At 45.4% G+C, this 22,559-nt stretch overlaps 3 protein-coding genes across 5 annotated transcripts; 1 reads left to right on the forward strand and 2 right to left on the reverse strand.

Moving 5' to 3' along the window:
- The first annotated feature begins 1,100 nt into the window (after positions 1-1,100).
- On the forward strand, positions 1,101-2,081 carry LOC115913057 (histone H2A). The gene has a single exon (XM_030964923.1). It carries the CDS (start codon positions 1,148-1,150, stop codon positions 1,547-1,549), a length of 402 nt encoding a protein of 133 aa, XP_030820783.1. The 5' UTR covers positions 1,101-1,147; the 3' UTR covers positions 1,550-2,081.
- A 258-nt stretch (positions 2,082-2,339) lies between these two features.
- On the reverse strand, positions 2,340-12,127 carry HMBS (hydroxymethylbilane synthase). The gene is made up of 13 exons (XM_030964922.1): positions 11,954-12,127; positions 10,329-10,401; positions 9,604-9,653; positions 9,455-9,510; positions 8,260-8,337; positions 7,878-7,955; positions 6,347-6,422; positions 5,540-5,653; positions 4,956-4,994; positions 3,979-4,098; positions 3,696-3,749; positions 3,034-3,120; positions 2,340-2,817 (listed from the first exon to the last, which is right to left on the reverse strand). Exons 1-13 carry the CDS (start codon positions 12,098-12,100, stop codon positions 2,644-2,646), a joined length of 1,146 nt encoding a protein of 381 aa, XP_030820782.1. The 5' UTR covers positions 12,101-12,127; the 3' UTR covers positions 2,340-2,643.
- Positions 12,128-12,218: 91 nt separating this feature from the next.
- On the reverse strand, positions 12,219-22,450 carry VPS11 (VPS11 core subunit of CORVET and HOPS complexes). 3 transcript variants are annotated; one of them, XR_004061372.1, is made up of 16 exons: positions 22,254-22,450; positions 21,766-21,914; positions 21,439-21,574; positions 20,225-20,388; positions 19,877-20,124; positions 19,281-19,482; positions 18,855-19,006; positions 17,710-17,896; positions 17,150-17,293; positions 16,480-16,668; positions 15,454-15,615; positions 14,841-14,980; positions 14,328-14,530; positions 13,577-13,680; positions 13,240-13,462; positions 12,219-12,554 (listed from the first exon to the last, which is right to left on the reverse strand). XR_004061372.1 is itself a non-coding variant. In XM_030964995.1 (16 exons), the coding sequence occupies exons 1-16, from the start codon at positions 22,405-22,407 to the stop codon at positions 12,390-12,392; spliced, it is 2,727 nt and encodes a 908-aa protein (XP_030820855.1). In that variant the 5' UTR covers positions 22,408-22,450; the 3' UTR covers positions 12,280-12,389. The 3 variants fall into 3 exon arrangements, 2 of the variants coding, with proteins under 2 accessions (XP_030820855.1, XP_030820854.1); XM_030964995.1 differs by having other exon boundaries at positions 12,280-12,554; positions 13,577-13,748; positions 21,502-21,574; XM_030964994.1 differs by having other exon boundaries at positions 12,280-12,554; positions 13,577-13,748; positions 22,254-22,407.
- Positions 22,451-22,559: the final 109 nt, after the last annotated feature.

Here is a 22,559-nt window from a genome sequence, read left to right on the forward strand (position 1 = left end):
ACAGAAAAATTAATCTCCCGGCTAGCTGATCTAGGAATGTGGCCTTCCAATAGGTATTTCTCAGGCAGCCACCCCATTTTCCCCACCAAACTGGTTTAGCCCTACCTCCAGTAAGCATCCTGCTGACCCTGATCTGTACCTGGTCCTGGGCTCCAAAGCCCATTCTCCTACTTGCTATCTAGTCTGGCTCCTTCACTAGGGATCACACACGCTTGCGTTCCACCTAGCCCTGGCCCCTCCTTGCATGTGCTGAAGTCTTTCCATTTGCTGGAACCACTGGCTGCTCTGATCTGTGTCCTAACACCAGTTGCTGGCACTTAGACCTCCAGAGACACACAGCATAGACAGTCTGCTCACTCTGGGGAAAAAAAACACATACATAACATATGGGTTACTAAGACAGCACAGACTGCAGAGATAATTCTTACTGATCAGCAACATTTTAAAACATTACCACTTCCTTCACTTTTATTTTTCCTTCTGTGTTCCCATGTTGTTTTTTTTTTCTCCTCATCCATTTTGACTCCTCACGCTCCTTTGGTGCTTCTCTTAATATACCCATATTAGAAACTCATATCTCACACATCCCCAGAATTCCCTAAAAAGGATCTCATGGTACGCTTTTTCACATCCCTAACTGCTCTTCCCCCCATGTGCCGCCCTAACGCAAATGCCCCTACAGACAGGGATACCTCTCAGTCTGTAGGCACCCCGGGAGCCCCTCTACCTCGCACTGGGTGGAAGCCAGGCCCAGACAAGGGACCAGGCCCAGGGACTAACTCCAGCCCTCCGTGCGCCTGGCCGGGCGGCACGAAGCGCTCTGTGGGACGGCGTCCCCCCGCAGTGGGCGGGCCGGCACCGCGCATGCTCGCTGAGGCCGGCGACGGCGCCCCGCCGATAGCCTCAGCGTAGTTTAAATTTGGCGCCTCGCTCGCTGATTGGTCGGACGCCGCGGCCAACACATTCAGAGCAAGCGCGCTGGCATCACACAAGCGACCAGTCAGCAAAAAGCTTCTTCCGGCAAACGCACCAATAGCTAGGGGCGGTGGCGCTGTCCAATGAGCTGGACCCTACTTGGCGGGAGGTTATAAAAATCCCGGGCGCGGCACCCCCCAGTCGCATCGGTTCAGCAGCGGAGCGAGACGCCATGTCCGGCCGTGGCAAGAGCGGCGGTAAGGCCCGTGCTAAGGCCAAGTCTCGCTCGTCCCGGGCTGGGCTGCAGTTCCCGGTAGGGCGCGTCCACCGACTGCTGCGGCGCGGGCACTACGCGGAGCGGGTGGGAGCTGGTGCGCCCGTCTATCTGGCGGCCGTGCTCGAGTACCTGACCGCTGAGATCCTGGAGCTCGCGGGCAACGCGGCACGCGACAACAAGAAGACGCGCATCATCCCCCGTCACCTGCAGCTAGCAGTGCGCAACGACGAGGAGCTCAACAAGCTGTTGGGCGGCGTTACCATCGCGCAGGGCGGCGTCCTGCCCAACATTCAGGCCGTTCTGCTGCCCAAGAAGACCAGCAAGAGGGGCAGTGGGCAGCAGTCGCAGGAGTACTAGGCCGGCCGGCCCAACTCAAAGGCCCTTTTCAGGGCCACCCCATTGCTCACCGGGAGAGCTGCGATCCGCGGAGGAGGGAAGGGGACGAGAGGCGTGGCCGGCCGTGGCTGCGGGGCGGGGGGGGAGAGAAGCCGCCCGAGACCAGTCAAAAACTGAGCGTGAAAGCTGCTCCGTAAGGACCCGTTATTTTAACTCTTACCTACCTCTGGTACATTCAGTGGACGTTGCCTAGAAAATAAAACTATAAAACTTCTTTATTTACGAAACAGCACCCCAACACGGTGCCGTTATACTGTTTCTGCAAGGCACTGTAACAATCAAACCCTGCTCAGATGCTGACTTAGTAGCAAGTGCAGGAAGCCACAGTATCTGGAATTTGGGGTTCTGCTTCAGCTCCCCCTTCATTGGCAAGTCTAGCTAACTGGCTCTCATGACTTGTGGACAAACATACAAGGGAAATCAAAATGGCTGTCCGCCCCCTCATTTAATACTAGCCAATCCAGCTAGTATAGCTAATATATACATATATATATATATAGTATCAATCTAATACTAGCCAATTGGCTAGTGTATCAGGTGCATGTACCTGATTACTCAATTTCCCTTCACTAAGGCCAAGGGTGAATGTAGGATCTCTGCTGCTTTACTATAAGGAATATGGTATCAGGAACCTAACAGGAGCCTTCAGTGATCCAGTGAGTGAAAAGGCCCAAATAATGCCTCCCAAAAGCACTCAGCACAGTACAGCATTTTAGTACCCGCACAGTTGTGTATTCAATTATAACCCAATGGTCACTTTGCTCCTAAATGGAACTGAACACTTAAAGGCTTTTATTTTATTTTTAATTTTTTCTTTTAGCTCTCTAGCTACAAAAGTTGTTGACAATACTTCATGGAGATGCTTAACAATTTAGAGAAATGTGGAGAGGGGTGAAAACTCTGAAGAGCAGAAACTACTCAAGTTCACTTCATATTTCAGGTTTTTTGCACCCAAACATCAGGTAAGACTGGCGTGAATGTTGAAATAAATCCCTCCAGAGGATCATGATGTAGCTGCATAGAGTTGTAGCACTCCTGTTGGCCACACCCCAGGTTCAGCGGGCATCATTGAGCTGCCTTGCCACGCTAAGGATATGCTTTGCTCCCTTGCTCAGAAGTAAACTAGCTAGTTCAACACCCAGGTTCTCTGCAGCTTTCTGGGCCTGAACAGGAACGTTCTTGGCTGTGATGCCGACATGCTGCACGTCGTCATTCGGTCCATCTTCATTCTGCAAATACAAACACCTCAAAGTAAGGCAGCAGGAAAACAGTGGGCAAGGAATTAAGACACCCATGAAACAGGGTAAAACCTAGTCTGAAGAGCCTCAAGAACAGTGTGCTGTTACAGGTTACAAGAAACCAGACCAAATATAGTCTACTTCTAAAGGCCCAGTTTTTGTCATTTAGCTTCAGGTTTGAATTTTGAAGCCACATGATTCACGTACCTGATGGGGATAACTAACACCAGTCTGCATGGTCTCCTTCAGGCTATCAGATCCATCCAAGCTGTAGACTGCTCCTGTCAAATACAACTTGGAAAAATATATAGAATGGATTATTACCACATTAACAAACAAACAGGCAGCCAACTATCCCCTCTTTAAAAAAACCATCGTCGGGAAGGGCTTTGTCATGCAGTGGGATCAGCATGAATAGCAGTACAATACAAGTATAAAGAAAAGTAAACCCTGTTAGGGAAGATTTGACTTCTCAAGGAAAAGGCTGAAGTTTTTTTCTAGTTTCCCACCTCCTTAATCATACTCCACTGTATAAAAACAGGTTTGGTAGGGTCAAAAGCAATACTTTCAGACCTCAGGACAGCGGGAAATAAGCAGCAGGGGTGGAGGGGGGAATCTGGTATATATTGTAAGGGAATTTTCTGAAAGATGGCTTCAGTAGCCAGACCCATTGTTGTACTCCTGCTTTGGACACAAACACAGAAGGGTCAAGTCAGGAGACTGTCTGCCCTAACTGGCTATACAGTATAACAGTATATATAATAGGTATGTACCTGCTGAAATTAGCTTCAGGAAAAGATATGGAAACATGCACACACTTGGAATAGCTTTTCAGAAATAATCAATGAAAAATACAATGTACTCCTCACCTGGCCATCCTTCAGCAGGGTGTTGACAGCAACAGGGACGCTACATCCACCCTCCTAAAACACAAAGCAGCTGACACTGAGGCTCCTACCCAAAACATTCAAAGCAGAGGCCTCTGAAAAGTTTAGGCTGCACACAACCCTGCCCATCACTCTTCTGGCCCTTTTCCATTCAGAAGTACTCTGCAGTTTTAGAGAAGTGTAACAGATTTCCCATATTATGGCATCAAGTCAACTAGCAGATCAGTATTTACTGCTGCAGGCAGAGGAAGGGTGCCAGACCTACCAAATGCTTCATAAAGGCTCTCTCAGCAATGCAGCACAACACAGTGTCTGCATCATGTAGGGCAGATACCATATTCAGTATCTCTTGGTCTTTGGCACGAACTTCCACTGCTAAGGCACCCTAGAAGAAAAAACACACAACAAAATATAATTCTTCAACTACATACATCAGCATTGATCATGAAACAGAACTCAGAGGCTCAGACCCTTTTCACTAAGGGAAAAAGAATGTTCACAGAAATTAATTATGATACACTCTGCTAGGTGCAGGGTCATCCTATAGTAGCTGCTATAAACAGAGGATCAGGACTTATTCAGGCAAGTGTTAAAAGATCGTGCTGCCACCTCAAACCATTCTACAACTCTGCAGGTACCTGACAGATGCATAATCAAAATCCCCTTTTCAGACTGAATGTGCAGATTTGTCACTTGCAATCACTAACACATCACCAGCTGTAGTTTAGCAAGTTTGATACTAGCTGCATAAGCTCAGCCATGCAGCCAGCATGGACTAGAACAGTCCACCCACCCAAAAACAGGAGCACTAAGAATGTGCTCCAAGGCAGGTGTTTCAGCTCCACCCTACAGGAGTCAGGACACCATGCACAAAGGAGGGAGCATCACAGACCAAAGACATTGCAGTGACTTTGCACAGTTATCCTGGTGCAGCATCATACTGACCCTGCCAGAACCTGCCCCATATCTGCCATGTTGCCCCGCTGTAGCTGTGCATGGATTTACCTTTCCCATTTACTGTTTTTTCTATTACTGATAGGAACCAGCCCCTAACACACTGGGTAAAAGAGCAGACTTCCAGTCTCCTATCAAGTTGTGCCTCAAACAGTTTAACAGCCAAGAAAACAGATCAAAGTACTTTTCTGATAACCAAGACATGAGAAGTCTTCATCACAGTTAAGTACTCATATCATATTGCTGCTGGCTTTCAGTGCCCTTTAAGAAACAAAAGTTGTAAAGTACCTGTCCAACAGCATACAGACAATCTTCAGGGCCTAGGAGCTGGAAGAAAGTAAAATCAAGAGTTAATTCAAGTTGCACTATTCCCAATATAGAAAACAAGAGCCAGATAGCCAGACTCCTGTCTCTAATATGAACTGATTTCATGTCAGATCAAAGAAATATCACCTCTCCCTTCCCATGCCTCAGTGTTTCCACCACAAAAGTGAGATAACACACTTTCCATCAACTGAAGTGGAACACTTTGTGAATTGGCTAATCACTAAAATCTCAGCCTTGCACACTGCTGCATTGCTAGACACAAGTGCTGTGAAGTGCCATGAGACAACCAGATTACAAACTGTCACTGAACCATGCAAAGCTGAACATGAAAAATTTCTGCATGAAAAAAAAAAAAAACAACCAACCAAAAAACCCAACCACTCCTTCCAGAAGTGCCTCAAATCAAAGCTAACATGGCAATGGAGTCAGGAGATTGCATGCCTATTAATCACATGCCTATCTTGGATAGGACAACCACAAGGTCTGAAAGGCAAACAGTTGCTATTTCATCAGAGAATGGTATTTTCTGCTTTGCTGCACCTCACCTGGCCAATGCGATTTTCCCAGCCCATTCTCTTCAGCCCAGCAGCAGCCAGGATGATAGCACTGAAGTCTTCCTTCTCATCTAGCTTCTTTAAACGGGTATTTAAGTTTCCTCTCTGTAGAAGTGATTAAGCAAGCATAGAAACAGCCAGAAAACAGTCCTACAACCAGTTGAGTCTTTACAGACTGTAGAGAATCTAACAGTGTCCAAATGAGAATGTCAGTACCATCCTGAAAGTGTTAAATATGCACAATTGTTTCTTAAAAGAGAATTTTGCCAAGTATTATGGAATATTAATTCAAGCGCTGATTCTACAAAGATACGTACACCACTGAAGCACACTATTAGCGCCCAACTCCTTCTGCACTGCAAAGAACTCTGCTCCTAGGACTGAAGTAACAATGCCTTTTCTCAGTAGGTCAGCCACCCTTAAAGGAATTAGTGGTCTAAACAGCATCCAGAGTTACTGGAAACCCAGCAACATTTGGTCACATGCCCATGAGAAACACATGGGAGGCACCATCATGCAGTTTTTCAAACACCGCAAAACATACAATTCATCTGTATGCTGAACCCTCAGCTAGATCAAGGCTGGCTGCTTCTTCACAGCCTCATGAGAAGCAGAGGACAGAATGGCTACAGTGCTACCTCCCCCTCAGAACAGGGTAGTGGAGAACAGCCTTTGAGGAAGGAGTTTGTTCTTTGAAGTCAAGTGGCACAAATCAGCCTCGAATCTAGATTTTACACGAAGTTGTACTTTCCTGTTTGCAGCTTTACCCAGCTCCCATGGCTTTCCAGGAAAGGATACAATATCCCTGAATTCTAAATGAGGGAACTTCTTCTTGAGCTGAGCTGCTCTCCGAAGTGAACTGGTTCCAATCACACTGCAGGGAAAAATATAATCACTGAAATCCAGAACACTCCTAACAGTTACCTCCAGCCACATATATGACAGAAGATTCAAGGAAACAAATGGTAACTTTATTTTTTTTTTTCAGTTGAAATTAAGATCAGAAAACCAGTCAATGATTTGTATCTCCTTTGAAGAAAGAAAACCACTCTGTGAAGTTTAGCACAAAGCATGTCTGAAGCAACTCCCAAGGAGCCAATTTACAGGATATGCTTCTGATGAGCAGTCCCTAGCCACTGTCAAGGACTGATGAAACCTCATTGAAAGACAATATTTTTCACAGAAAAAAAGACTCCACTGCCCCAAAATGAACCCGACAAAGCCAGACAACTAAGTGATGAAGTGACTAAAACAGAGGAACTTCATCAAAGAGAGAAATGCATTAAGCGGAGGACCTTTTGAGTATGTAACTGGAAACCACAGAAAACTGCAAGTCTGGGCATTTCCTTTCTCGAGATACATGCTGTTCACTTCTTTTTATAGAATCATATTATATGCTGATTTGGAAGGAACCCATCAGGATCACTGAGTTCCAACTCCTAGCCCTGTGCAGCACACCCCGAGAATCCCACCACGTGCCCGAGAGGGTTGTCCAAATACTCCGTGAACTCTGTCAGGCTTGGCGCCGTGACCACTTCCCTGAGGAACCTGTTCTAGTGCTGAACCATTCTCTGGGTGATGAACCTTTTCTCAATATCCAACCTAAACCTCCCCTAATTCAGCTTCATGCAGTTTCCTTGAGTCCTGTCTCTGGTCATGAGACTGAAGAAATCAGTATGTGCCCTTCTGCTTCTTCCCTTTGGTAACCTGAAACCTAAACCATATGTGATTTTCCTGCTACCCAAATGCACAGAAACAGAAGTCTTTGTGTCATGGCTAGTTTATTTCTTTCACTTTAATATATAAAAAAGTATCTTTCTAATAGCTACCTTAATCTGAGTAATTTCACTCATCTGTCTCAGACAAAGGATTCCAATAATCTCTACTGAAAGACAGGTCACTAAAAATGGAGAAACCACAAGAAAGTGATGCCAAAAACAAAGAAGAAATCAGAAGAGGCTGAGTGAGAACTGAAACACAGTTCAGGTCCATGAAAGCCAAAATTCTGCACCAGACACCCCATCTGTCTTGTATGCATTCCCTAGCAGTAAGCGGAACACCAAGGAGCAGGAATTCATTCGAGAGATCATGGCAAGAAAGGTTCTAACTTGAGAAAGCATTGCCACTCAAGGGTGGCCTGAGAGATGAACCTCACTCCTGTGAGACAGTGTTACTTTTTTTAACAAGTGGGTCCAAGTTAATGTCTGTGGAATGCTCACAAAAACCACTACAGGATAAAGCAATGAGCTGACTGACTTGCCAATGGAAAATATCAACCAACTGACCCCTTCTATTTTTACACCTGTCTTCCCCTTCTTCTCCCACTCACCTCTTTTCAGGAAGGAGGCTCAGTGTTTTTCCGCAGTTTTTGGGATGAAAGACAACAGCATCAAGTGGGTTTTCCCTTCTGCAAAATAATGCAAGTGCAGAATGCCTGACACATCATTTAAGGGAAGGCTGGTAAGGTCAACAGTTCTGCTATCATTTCCTGGAAGAACTACCTCTGGCTCCAAAATACTTCATCATCACTGTACAAGCAAGAATTTTCAGCACACCTGCCAGCTGTGGAACACTAGGGCAGTCCTAGAGTTCCACTAGAGCTTCCACTGTTTTGGAGACCAATCACAGGACCTACACTGCCTTTGCTCTCCTTTACCAACACTATAAAATGCAAGACTCTCAAGAGAATCAAGTCTCATGTCCACACTTACTTGCAGACAGCGCCAATCGTAAAGCCAGGAGGAAGAGAAGTTGGCAGGTCCTTCAGGGAGTGAACCACAAGATCAACCCTAAAAATTAGAGGATAGTAATCAGAGAACAGATGGTGGAGCTCATGTGGGGATCTACCAGAGGCCTTCAGGTCACCTACAGAAAACTTTGAACCTACTCTGGGAATTAATTTGGAGAAGGGAGAAGAATTTCAGGACTCCATAGCCAGGATTACTATACAGTTTTTGTGTTACTCCTAAAAGGCTACTTCACCTTTCTCTGTCTCTCTTTTCCCCTTAGCCAGTGACAAAAGACACTTAAACAATCAGACTGAATGAGGAAAGATGCTGGAGATGTTCACACAGAGACACGCTGTACCAAAATGCATCAGTATGTGGGTTGGCATCATGTGTCAAACTTTAAGTAACCACAAGCCAAACTACAGGCTACCTGTTTTGTCACACAGGAACCGAGCATAATTGTAAACACTTGAGTCTCCAATAGCTTTTCACCAACTTCACTGAAAATGCAGTATGATGTAACTATGTGGCAGAGATGCAGAAGAATACCTTTGTTTTTAAACATACTTTAACTAAGGCACCAATGAAACCCTCCTCAGAACATTGAAAAGAAAGAGAGATTAAATAACAACAAAACTCCCCTAGAACCTCAAACCCATGAAACCAGCACTAATCTCTCTCTGCTCAGGCATCAGAAGCAAGGTTTTTTGTAGAGACAAGTTGCACAGAACATAGCACAATCTGCCCATGTCAAATTCTCCTGCACATTTAGCTTGCATAAGTTAATAAATTTTAACATTTACAGGATGACAATAAATCTGTTTTGCAATACATTACCACCAGCAAGAAAAATATTTTTTTTAAAATGTATTCATAAGTATTAATCATATGAGATCACATCCTCCCTGTGTATTACAGCATGTAATACACAAATAACAGAAGAAAACCTAACTGGGGCAGACTAAGTGACACAAGAGCTCCACTTCAAAATACATGGCCTGAGCTCAGGGTAGAGAGAAAAAAAAGGGGAAAAAAATCCTTTTGACTTATCAAAGGATTACTTTTTTTAGCCTGAGACGTACCAGGACTGAAGGAAAGTAGATCACCTATGCAGCAAGCCAAATATTTCCAAAGAGTACCAAATGTTAAGGAGAAAGACAAAACAGTAAGTCCTTACTCATTTCTTTCAAGCGCATTTTCCAACTCCTTGGTGAAGAGGCTCTTCTCTCCAATCTACACATAAATGGAAAAACATAAAGCACAAAAGAAGCAACAGCCAATATAACATAAATACAATTAGTTCTTAAATAAAGGAAAATCCTTTACCTTGGAAAGTGCTGTATCCAAGATCTTGTCCCCAGTTGTTGACATAGCTACTGCTCAGAGACAGTACAGGTAAAATGTGAGGCTTGATAAAAGCACTGGGCTTAGGCTGAAAATATCTATGCAAAATGCCACGAGCAGTCACACACTACTGTGTGAACACTGACTCAAGCTCAATACAAGAGCAGCTCACTTCTAGAAGTACACTGCACTTAAGACAAGTGAAATTGAGACTTTCACTGTGCTCAAAAACAGACGCAAGGTGAAAGAGGGCAGGTTTGGGGAAGAGCTGACCCAGTGGAAACTGCCATGGTCTGTCTCTGGAGTGCCAATGAACACATGTAAAGCAGTTCTCTTCAGTGCATGGCTGAGGTCCTGTTATTCCTGCTGAAAGCCTTGAGTCCCAGACCAGAAAATGCCCCTAATGCTCAGAAGGGTGCAGCCAAAACAATACAAAGTTTGCAAATGTAGCAACACAACACTATATCCATCACATACTCAGCACTTAAATCATCAAGGACTTATGAAATCCAGCTATCTCCCCTAGAAGAAACAAGCAGCAGCAGTTGCTCAGCCACACAACTAAACTGAATTCAGATGGCACTCTCAGATAAATTTAGACAGACCTCCTCCTCTTGACTCTACACACACCTCTTGCACACAAAGATAACCCGCTGGCTCCTGCTCCTTGCCATCTACCCAGGGGCAACATCCAAAAAAAAACTTACCAATCTCGAAGTGGAGGTCAGGGTATAGCTCATGGAGCATCGTAACTACACTATTGGTCTGAATCCGGGCCAGCTACAAGGAAGCAGAAAACAAAGTCCTAAAGAAAGAGCACATTGTCCATACAGTAGCTAAGGAGGCTTTGCCGCTCTCCCACAGCCAGGCATGCATGACCAGTTCATTCTCTCTAAATCAAAAGCATTAGAAATAGGTTGCATCAAGTTAAATCGCTCATAGGTACAAACTCCTTGAACTCCTATCATGACCAGAACACTTCACTGAAGAACTTATTTTATTGACTACACTGCCACGACAACATCTCCCCATGTCCAGCAGTACTGTAGTGCAACCACTGATGAAACACTGCAATAAATTTATCGAACTGGGGAGAGTGATTACAACAGAAACCTACAGATCACAATTCTCATGCTTTCACTTCTTGGTTTCACCTATGTGGAACACAACTGCTAAATGATGACCGCTCATCAACAGGTGGGCAGAAAATGTATACAAAACCATTAATCTGTTGCTCAGCAATGAGAGAACAAGTCATATTGCACACTGGACTGGGGTTGAGGTTAGGGTTGAAGCCTCCTGCTTTCTCTAAGAGTATGAATTTTACCAATACTGTAAGCTTTGGGAGAAGCCAGTAGGATTTCACTGAGCTGGCGGAAAAATACACAGTTAGCGTCTAATATAAGTTATTTATCCTCTATAAGAACAAAGATCTAGTTAGAGTTTCTACAAACACACACACACACACAAAATTAACAGCTTACATCATCATGTACAGCAAGAAACAAATCTCAAAGCAGTAAACTGCATGAAGAACACTCCATTGCACAAGAAAACCAGGAGCAAGTAAAATACAATCATTAGTGTATCATGTTTCTGTACATGCAAGTGGCAGCTGACTCAAGCAACTACAGATGAGTTTCAGCTTTTCTCCCACCGAAGGGCTCAATTATTTGGTAATTAACGTCGTTCTCAGGACTGCAGTTCCCTACAAGTACAATGAATGTATGTAGCTGCTTCCCTTTGTAAAGTGCCCCAAAAGCCTCAGGTTGTTACACGAGATAGTACATATGCACGGCTATCTCCCTTGTCCTGATGTCTATGTAAAATGCCTTTGTGACAGCACGGAAGTCTTCCTAGAACGTGCTACCAAAATGAACGAGATTATCTCAGTGCAAAGGCCTGAGAGTCGCTTATCTCTCTTTGCGAGGCTACTCCTCCCTACTGTAGCCCGCTGGCAATAGATACCTTCTCTATGTCTGGATACGTCCCTTCCCTGGCATTTGAGCGGGCTGCAAGCATCAGTTATTGGGATGTTTTCCCTACAAGAGCTGCGCAGACTTTGCAAGTTGGTCCCAGCCAGATCCGGGAGAGACCCACGCCGTCGCCCCCGGCCCCTGCACCACGACAGCGCTAACAGAGCTGACCGTCCGTGGGTTCCGAAGGAAGGGATTTCCAAACTTCTTCCCGGAATTCCACAGCACGAGTGGAAACGCGCGAACTCAGGAAGCTGAGGCCGCTCCTCAGCCCCGAGAAGCACGCAGACCCTGCGCCGCCCGCAGGGTGCCCGGGCGGCGGGCACTCCCCGCACCCCAATCCTGCCGCTGCCTACCTGGCTCCGGCGGGTGCCCACGCGGATCGCTCTGCCATCCACGCCGTTCTCTTCCCGCGGCAGCAGCGGGTCGACGCCCGCTCCGTCGGCCCCCCCGCCAGACTCCGCTCGCCCCAGGCCGACGGCGGCCGTCCCCAGCTCCGCCATGACCTCCGGCCCTCGGCGCCGCGCAGCCCCGCCTCCCCACGTGACCGCCGGCCTCGCCCCCGCTGCCCTACCACGTGAGCCTCCCCGCCCCCGCCCGCCCAGAGGCCCCGCCCCTCTCGCCGCGCTCCCGGAGCGCCGCCCGGCCGAGCCGGTCAGTGAGGGCCGCGCTGCGGCACTGCCCGGCCACGCTGCTTTATTGGGGGCCAAGGGGGAAAGCCAAACACAGGGGGCCGAGGACACAGCGGGGGACCCCGTACAACACGGGAGGGCGTGTGGACAGGGCCTGTAGTCAGGTACTGCGCTTGGTGTGGATAAGCAGCTCCCGCTGCAGGCCAGCCTCGATGGTTGTAGCGGTCTTTCCCGAGGGCAAGTCCGTGATCAGGGTGAGCTTATTGAAGACGCCGCGACCAAAGTAGTCAGCAACGACTGAGAAGCCATCATTTGAACACTTGAGCTGCCAGACAGAAAGCAGCAGCATCAGCAAAAGCCTTCAGAGTGTCTTGCTTCTAGCCTCCTTCCTTTCTCCCTCTGCACTTAGAAGCCTCTCGTTTAGTTGCTCAGTCCACACAAGGGCTGGGTGTAGCAGAAGAACCTGCTAGATTTTCTGACACTGGCCATTCCAGCTCCTGTTTCAATGCCACTTCTGAGCCATGCACCGAGGTAATGAGCAACTGAATTAAGCAGGAAGGTGATTGCCTCAACAGCTCTAGTTCCCACGTGTGTTAACATTTTCCAGCTAATGTCCCATTCTCACACCACTTAATTAATCCTTGGGGAACACAAGGTAGATGCCACATTTTGGTGCTGTCCCCATTCCAATTCACACTCTTCTTCTTCCTTTCTCCCTAATTAGTTCTATACAACTTGTTGACCAGCTGTCACACTGACCAATAGGTCTTGAGGGTCAGGTGAGGACAGATTCTCTCTTTCACCCCTTCACAGAGCCAACAATGACTCTTCGTGCCCTTTACACAATGCAGTCACCCTAGGGTCTAATGCCTCATTATCCAGTTAACATAACCTTGTTTACAAAATACTTTCAAGCCTTACCTGTCTCTACCAGCCTCCATTTACAGGCCCATAAATGAATCTAAACTCTTATTTATTTCAACTTGGTAAGATAGACAATGTTAGCCTACCTGATGCTGAAACTGATCATGCAGATCTCTCTTCTGCTCCTGGGCTCGGATCATGTCCATCACTTTGCGATTTTCTGGCATACAAGTAGGACATTCTGAATCACTCTCAGAGTAGCTTTCAAAGCAGTGCTGGTGAAAGGAATGACCGCACAGGAAGTGGACTGAAGGGAGCTCCAATGCACTGGTGCAAATGCTACACTTGGTCTTCTGAAAAATCTTGGGACTGAGTGACAAGATGGAGAAGTGTGAGAAAGACAAACTACACTTCACCTTACTAAAAGAAAACAGCAGTTCTGTCCTTGAATAGGACTAGACAAGACAGCACACATTCCTGCACCTTGCTTTTAGCTCTTCAATTTCCAGGCGGATCCTCGTAGTTTCTTCTCGGTATTTCTGAATTCTCTGCTCATCCTGCTCTATCTGGCAGCTTTGCTTCTGCAGCTTGTTGACAAGATAATCCTTAATCACAGACAGGGTGGCTGTGGAGTTATGAGCCAGCGTCTGCACAACTGAGAGCAACTGAGATGTTAGTTTAAACACAAGCACAAAAACTGCAGCTATGCTTGTACTGCCAGGGCAGACTGCTTTCCCGGGACAGGCCACTTACAGGCAAAGACAGCTGGCATTCTCATGGAATTGGAAGAGTTCACTTAAAGATTCTCTTTCAATTTGATCTCTTCCAGAAATGGGTGACTGGGAGCATGTCTGGATAACTCGGACCAAAAGGGACAAAGGAAGGATATAGTAGTGGATTGGATTTTAGTTCTCCACCAAGGCTCAACAGGAGTTTCAGCACACCCTGCACTGCCCCACACCGACAGACAGAAATCATATATGAGACGTCTCACTGATACTGCAGATCTTTCTCCCTAACTAAGGAGCTGTGACTGACATTGTTTTTCCCTATGGAGCAGCTTATTACTTCAAATGGTAGGCTCCAATTTAAATGATTCTTCTAATGTCTGATCTACAGAAAGCACTACAAACAAGTCTGGGTTGGAGTCTTTTGTGGTTTGTTTTTCTGGTTTTTGCTTGGGTTGGGGTTCTATGGCAGGGGAGGCTGAGGGTTGAATGTCATATGTCATTACCAAGCAGCGGAGGCATAAGATTCTTGTTCTCTATGTGTTTCAGCACTGCAGCAATATACTCTTTGCAGTTCTCCTCCTTCCGTGCAAAGTAGCTAAGAGCCTGTTCCCAGAGACAAGCCTCTTGGTCGCCATACAACTCGCACACCTCAATCACCTTCTTGTACTGCTCATTCTGCATGTGGTAGTGCATGATCTGTTGGAAACTATGGGAGAAAGACTCATCAGCTGCAGCAATCCATCTTGCCCTTTGAGGTTTTACAGGGACCTTAGCTTTTCACCCAGCCATGCAATCCCCAGACTCACACAGAAGCCAAAGACAAGTCTTTTTTTCACTCTATGTAACTGCCTTGCTTCAACAGTGAGGTATTTCTGCAGAGCAATCCTCTACCATGCCCATCTTGAGATGCTAAAGAGGTCATTACCATTAATGGTACAGACATTTATGGCTCAGAAATCGCTGCAGTGGGGGCAAGAGGGGAAGGACAAGACTCTAAAGACAAGAGTAACACTCACAGTTTGCCCTGCTCATAGAGGTAGAGAACACCATCCTTGAAATTGTGCATCTGACATAGGACCAAGGCCTTATCAAAGACTGTTTTGAACCTTCCGCTCTTCAGGAGGGTGAGGGCTTCATTGTGCAACTTCTCCTTGATCTACAAAGAAGGGGGAGAGGTCAAGAAGAGGAACCCAGGCACACCCACATACACACTATTTTGCACTATGACCTGACAATTTGGAGCTCTTTCATGCAGGTTAGTTTTGGTACTTGCTCTTTAAACCTTTTAAGCAAACAGGACATGATTTTCTTTGCCCAAACAGCCAACATCCTCACAGATCCAGGCAAGCAAGTAAAGATACTTTTGTGGGCAAGCCATCTGTTCAGAGACTGTATTGTCTGGAATCTGTCCTTAAATGACATACAAACAAAACAAGTTCAGCCATCCTGAAGGGAATACTCTCCCACATACAGGGCTGCTTTCCCATTTCTGTGCTATTTGTCCAGCACAGCATATGTATTGCCTCATGTTGTCAATGCCCAGCTGGAAAGGGCATTGCAGGAATGCAAATATGACTCACAGACACCAAATCTTTCCCCTCAAAACACAATGCTGGAGGGAGCTCAAACCTGCTCATCTTGTTCATGTGCCCAGTTCTGCAGTTGAAGTTCCAGCAAAGTGTCATAGACACCCTGTGGAGAGTCAGCCTGCACCTCAGTCATGTGCTCCAGAAAAGCTTTCAGTTCTCGGGAATTGTTTGCAAAGACTGGGATGAACTCCTCTGAATTAGCCTGTAAAACAGTCAGAAAAAGACAAGCACCCACCCACATCAATCTAAGCCACACTAGTGCTTCCTTCCTTCCATGAGGAATGTTTGTTTCCAGAGTCTCAGACAGGACAGATACAGTACAATACAGGATGCTGACAACATCAAGGATCAATCCTGAGCAATAACTTTAAGAGGTCCCCTGCCTCTAGGACTACCAGTACATCAGAACAGGGCTTCTCATGGAATCATTGAATAGTCTCGGTGAAAAGGGAACTTTAAAGCTCATCTAGTCCCATACCCCTGCAAAGAGCTGAGACATCTTCCATTTCACCAGGTTGCTCAGGTCCACATCCAACCTGACATGAGTGTTTCCAGGGATGGGGCCATCTACCAATTCTCTGGGCAACCTGTTTCACCAACCTCTTTATAAAAAGTTCCTTCCTACTATCTAGTCTAAATCTGTTCTCTTTTACTTTAAAATTATTACCTCTTGTAGCATCACAACAGGCCCTGTAAAAAAGTTTGTCCTCATCTTTCCTATAAATTGAGTACTGAAAGGCTGCAATGAGGTCTCCCTGAAGCCTTCCCTTATCCAGACTGGGCAACCCCAGCTCACTCAGCCTTTCTTCAGAGCAGGTGTGTTCCATCCCTCTGATCATTTTTATAGCCCTCCTCTGGACCCACTCCAAAAGGTCCATGTCTCATCTGTGCTAAAGGTTCCAGAGCTAGACACAGTATTCCAGGTGGGGTCTCATCTGAGCAGAGTTTATTAAGTTATAAATCCCATTATACCTAAAACATCAGGATGGCAACACAAGGTATGCAGAAGCACTCACTGCAAAGTTACTACTGGAGAGCAACAACTTTCAGTCAACACAAGCCCTACCTTTTTTCCTTCTAGCATCCCAGGGCCTTCATTACCTCCCGAGGGACGGTAATCAGTGCAAAGGATCTTCAGCAATTCAGTGGTCTCATTAGGGACATGGTGCATCAGGATTTTACCATATCGCTTCATGTTACTCTCTGCCTGTTCAAAGGGCAGTTTTCCAATGTAGTGCAAAGCCTCTTGGTAGTTCTGTGAAGACAGACAACAAAACAATCACAGGACACTAGCCTCTGCTCTCTACTTTGAGCTTAGGACAGAAAGCATTGAAGACATGCTGTGAGTATGCCACAAATACCATTTGCTCTGAATTATCACCTAGTTCACTATTCCTGCTCATTTTCCTCCTCAGGGAGAAAGACTGGATACAGCCTGGGGGAAACATTTAGATGAATCCCCAACTAAGCACTCTTCTTACAGCGCTCCTCTTAAAGGGCACTGTAAAAAGCCACATCAGAAAGAAAACAAGATCTTCTGATTTCCCCATCTAGTCTAACACACAAGCCAAAAGCAGAAAGGCAACACACCAACAGCAACAAGTATTCTTGCTGCTGTTCTCATCAGCATGCTATCCTCAGCAAAGAGGTCAGTGAAATTATATTCTCACTAAAGAGGAGGCTAGGGAATTGGTATTCTCCCCAGTAAGAACACATGTGCAGTTATGTCTCCTCACCTTGATGTCCTCTAACTGGATTTTGAGGTACCATTCATGATGCTCATGCTTCTCTGCCAGGTACACGGCATGGGAGTAGTAGCCAGCTTGGCGAAGTACCTTGATAGCCGTTTCCACATCAAAGTGGACCTCACTCTCACTCGTCTCCAAGAACAAAAGCAAAGAGATGGTCTCTCAGAAAAATTCTAACAGTCCAGAAGCAGTAATCATTTATGTCAGAGGAGGAAAACATGAGCAGGGACAATCATGCAAGAGATTGTACCTCTCATGCAAGAGAAAAATCACCCGTGCAGAAAGGAAGGAATCTAACCACTTCTCATTTGATTGCCAGTTGCACTGGCAGAAGCAAGCACACTCCAGACCCAGATGGCAAACCAACCAAACTGAGAAAGTAAGAAAGAGCTTGGAAATAAAGGAGCAAAGACCAGGGTACTGAGTGGTAAATTCATAATTCTCTCTCTTAACAGTCATAGAGGAGGGAATTTACAATTTCACCACAATCCCTTTTTCATTATTACAATGACATAAAAATGTAGCATGATTCCATGTCTACCCAATACCTTAATGAACTCTTCCAGTTTGGAGCTGTCTTTGAGTTTGGTATAGCAATTCAGCAGAAGTGTAGTGTGGTCTGCATTGGCCAGGGACTGCAGATGGAGCATCTGTAGATAAGCAGTAAGGTTGTGGATACGCTGAGCATCCAGGAATTTCCGAATAACATAAGATGGTTCTAGCTTCCCTATAGTTCTGTGAGGGGAAGAGTTACAAGATATTGTATACTCATGAAATCAAAATAAATGGAGAAATTAACAACAGAACACAGAGAAGCCTTAACTTCAGCAGGTACTAACCCTCTTGGGACTACTCAGCTATGCATCAGAAGCAACAACTAGTTATGGTGTAAGACCATCCAACTGTACACACACTGATACAAAGGCCTTGATCGGGACAACCATGACAGCATACAAGGAGTTAATCTTCCCTTAAAGGTAGCAGTGAGAAGACAGATTAGGCTCTGAGCACAACAAACTGGAACAAAAGCTACATTTTCCTTCATTTCAGTCAGCTTTACTGCTAACTTAAAGTCAGCTTTAAATGCTCATGCTCTAAACATAGAGCAGTTTAGTCACAGTTACTGTGACAGTTAAAGCAAGTCAAGGTAAAAAGACGTGCTGATTCTCACTGGATGTCAGGGACTCCGGAGCATCAGCTCCACAATAATTTACCACTTTGTGGCATTTTAAAAATTGAACATTAGGTTTTCAGTAAGCCCCAAAACAAGGCTGCTCTGAGTTCTAGTTTTAAAAAACCCAAGATATTTTAAAACTGGCATTGAACTGTTTGAGTACTTTCCAAGAAGACTGCCAAACATGGCCAAATTCCATCATCTGTCTTGCACAGAGTGATGCCTTCTTTATAATGATGTCACCAGGCCCCACTCCATCCCAGTGGGCCTACATTATTCATGTTAAAATATGATCAAAGGGAAGAACTTTATCCTAAGATGTACAAAGAGATTTTCAAGCAACTTGTTCAACGACTTTTAGTCTCACTGACATCTTTCTCTGTAGGGGTAGAATTTTCACCTCAAGGAGTACTTTTTTTTGTTTTGGACTGTTTTAATTCCTGTGCTGAAACAGAAATCAAGGCCTATGATGCTCCTACCTGTACTACAACATCACAACTCTGAAGGACCCCCACCTACCGGATATACTGCTGGATGGCTCCATCATGGTTTCCCTTGTTATAGAGATGATCACCATACTGACGGAAAATCTCTGACAAACCATCACTGTCCAAGTGGTGGCTCTTGGCCAGGTTAATGGCCATTTCAAATAAGTTCTTTCTGAACAGCATCTGTTAAATACATGGTAAGAGCAGTATGAGAGAAATACCACCGCACAAAACAAGTTCAAACACATCTGGAAAACAAGTTGTTTCTTCATCTTAGTGCATACGTGCACTTGGGCCTTTACATACCAATTGTCTTACAACACTGGCCATACCAAAAAGCTATTCAGTCACTTGTTATGTAATTCACTTACCTGAATGGTTCCATTTTTCAGTCTACAGAGCCAGTACAATCTTACAGACATAAGGCAGAGACTAATAAGAAAACAAATTTACATGCCTCAAGTTTGGTTTGTGTATCCTTCTCCTGCAGTACATGGATCTTCCCATCTCTGGTCAGTACATAGAGAGATCCCCACTCTGCCAAGACATCCACTATGTCATCAAAGATTGAGCTGTATGCAATGAATTTGTTGCACAAGTCATAGATATTCAGGACTTGTTTGTCTGAATTCTGTGCCTCATTCCCAGCAAATTCTGACCTGGAGAGCAGAATAAAGTTTTAGAAAACAAGAAGAACACAACTTGAAATCTTGATACCTTTTCAAACTAGGGATGTATAGAAAGCAAGACAAACAGAGCATTCAGGCAATTAAAGTAAGTGGATCCTGAGGGAAACCACCATGTATTTATACACAAATTCCAGCATCCTGTTACACTGAGAAATTCATAGGACTGAAAAAAATCCCCCTCATTCAGCGCATTTAACTGTGCTATTCTCATAATGGAAGTTAATCAATATATGGGTCGGGATGAACCTCAACAACAGAGCGGCAATCTGCCCCCAAGAGCAAAGCTTCACAGGGAAGAAGGAGAAGGAGAAAAAGCATGAAGCTGCATGAGCAAAAAGAACTCATCTGTTTCAAGGAGCCCTACTTTGGGGAAGTCTTTCGGTCCTTGGAGACAATGATGAGGTACCCCCGATACCAGTGAACAATCAGCTTCTGTCCCTCGAAGGCAAAGCAGGGGCCACGTTCGTCTGGTTGGTAAAGGTACACACATTCATTTCCTGCCACAATGAACTGGAGATCCTGGGAGGGGTCACTGAGAGATGAACAGCGCAATCCACAACCATGAGTGTCCAGCTCCAGGTGAGGATAGTCTTTCACTGAAAGCATATAAGACTACAGAGGAAACTCGAGGATTTGGGGAGCACTCTGAACTAGACTCTGAAACCAAGAGAATTTGCAAGTCAGAGTCACATTTTTTCCACTAGCTTCTCACCTGGATGTTCTCTGTGGTCACCACAAATAGATGTGTTGTTTTGCCAGACTGTCGAAAAGCAAGGCCAGTAACGGGGTAACTGCCTTCATGTAGGATCTGGGTCTTACTATGCCGATCTCGAGTGATGTCTCCTTTAGTAAGTACAACACTCCCATCCGCAAAACCTGGTGAAGCAGACAGACTAAACTATTACTTATACAACACACCTGAAATTTTATCCAGCATAAGTTAGGGAAGCTCCAGTCAGCAACAACAACATGCTCACTAGCATGGTATAAAGCAATGGAATTGCCACAGGTTCTCATGTCAAGTCAGTCTTTGCCAAATCACTTCCCATTGCTCCAGTTACAGTTCAGAGCTACCACACCACTGCACATAGGATAGCACTGATCAGCAAGGGTTAACTTGCTTTCCACACACAAACTTCACATGCAGATTAATTTTGTTTGTCTGTATTTTGTTTTACAAATGGCCTTCCCATACTGCAACTATAACTATAATTTCAAGTCCCTTGCTTATTCAAAACATACTACACACTGTAAAAAAGACCAGAGGGAGATTTTTCGAAAGTAAAACACACAGTTTTCATAGCTTGCCAACAGCCCCAGTCTTGTAAGTTGTTCCAGGGTTGAAAGCCACCGTACACACAGGGAAAGCTTTTTTGATTTCAGTGTAGGGACCAAGTCAGCTGAGAGCACTTGTAATCTCACAACATTACTGCTCTTATTCTGTCAGAAGAGTTAAGCAAGAAACATTACCAAGGAACGGTCAAATCCAAAAAGGGAAATTTGCTTTTTTTCTTTGAAAAAAAGGTTTGTATAACAAGCTTGAAAAAGTATCTCTGTAACATTAGGTATCACAAAACTTGCATTTTTTCCTGTACCAACAGAAGCTAAATTTAGTACTAAGTTCAATAAATACGTAGCCTTACCAACTGGCAGGGAAAAGAGGACATCAACTAAAAATACATGCTTCTAAGTATCAAAGTTATGAGTTTAAAATATACACTTAGGGTAAATTTACGCATTTAGCTCCTGAGCTCTAGGGTAGCACAACATACAACAGTATCTCTGTGAGGATAATATAACAATGGAGTGAGAAAAAAGATCATCAGGATCTTCTATGGTGGTTTTGGTATTATCTATTCATGTTCCTTACCTCTCAGTAAGGACTGTAATATTTTTCCTAAGCTATAATAGTTCAGCTTTACTTACCGATAGCCATGAAATTAAGATTCTCGTGGACAGTTAAGCAGGATACAACCGTGGGCTTGTTACCTGGTATTGCTGGAAAAATTCGTGTGCAAAGAGGATTACCACCATCTCGTTTCTCCAGGTTCCAGACTTTCACCTACAAACAACGATGATCTGGCATAAGCAAAACATAGGGTATTAGTAGGCCATGACCTGGCATCAAAATGTTATAGGACCCAGAACAAAGAAGCTACTTAGAGTAAGAAAGGGCAACTGAGATGATCACAATAGTCTTTAAGAAAGAACTGTATTACAAATGCGTTTTCCTCTCTCTGTCATTTAACTTACCAAAGGATTTATACCCTCTTCATCCTCACCAATAGAAACCAGGATACTGTGCTGCTTCAGCTGGTACAGATGTGTCACCCTTAGCTTGTAAGCTTGGAAACTGCTGAGTTGAAGGGAGCGAGGCAAAAACCAAATCTGACCTTCCATATTTAGATCACAGTTAAGGCACATAAGGGGACCAAAAAAAAAAAAAAAAAAAAAAAAAAGCCCCACACCTCCAATCGTACAAGAATCTGCATGCTTTTTGCGGACTCCTGGTAGAGTTACAGCAAATACTTCCGCAGAGCAACCCCGGAGCACCAACACATCCAGCGGCGCTTTGGGGTTTTTGTTTAAACAAAGCACAGCAGACAGGGGAAAGCTGCCGCATTCCTAAGGCCGGAGCACCCTCCGGCCCGCGCTAGACAGCGCCCAGGACTCGCCTGCCACGCAGCCTCGGCTCGACCGAGCGCCGCGCAGGCCACAGCGCCCGGCCCCGCACAGGATATCTCCGAACACGAGGCTTCCCCGGCCCGAGTCGCAGACCGCGATGCCTGGGGGCAGCGCGAAAGGCTTCGCACCGGCTCCATCCGGCCCCGAGGGCTCCCTCACCGTCTCTCTGTCAAAAAAGACGAACCGGCGCCACTGCAGGTAGGCAGCCATGTTGCGGCCGACCCCGCGCGCCCGCCCCTCACGTGACCTGAGTCTCCGCCCCCCCGGCGGCGCACGCGCGGACGGGGCAGCTGCCCGGCCTAGACATTTAAAAACTCAATTTTGAACGTACATACTGGAAAAAAATCCCAGAGCCTGCTAGG

The sequence above is a fragment of the Camarhynchus parvulus genome, chromosome 24 (assembly GCF_901933205.1).
Source record: "Camarhynchus parvulus chromosome 24, STF_HiC, whole genome shotgun sequence".
Taxonomy (NCBI): domain Eukaryota; kingdom Metazoa; phylum Chordata; class Aves; order Passeriformes; family Thraupidae; genus Camarhynchus; species Camarhynchus parvulus.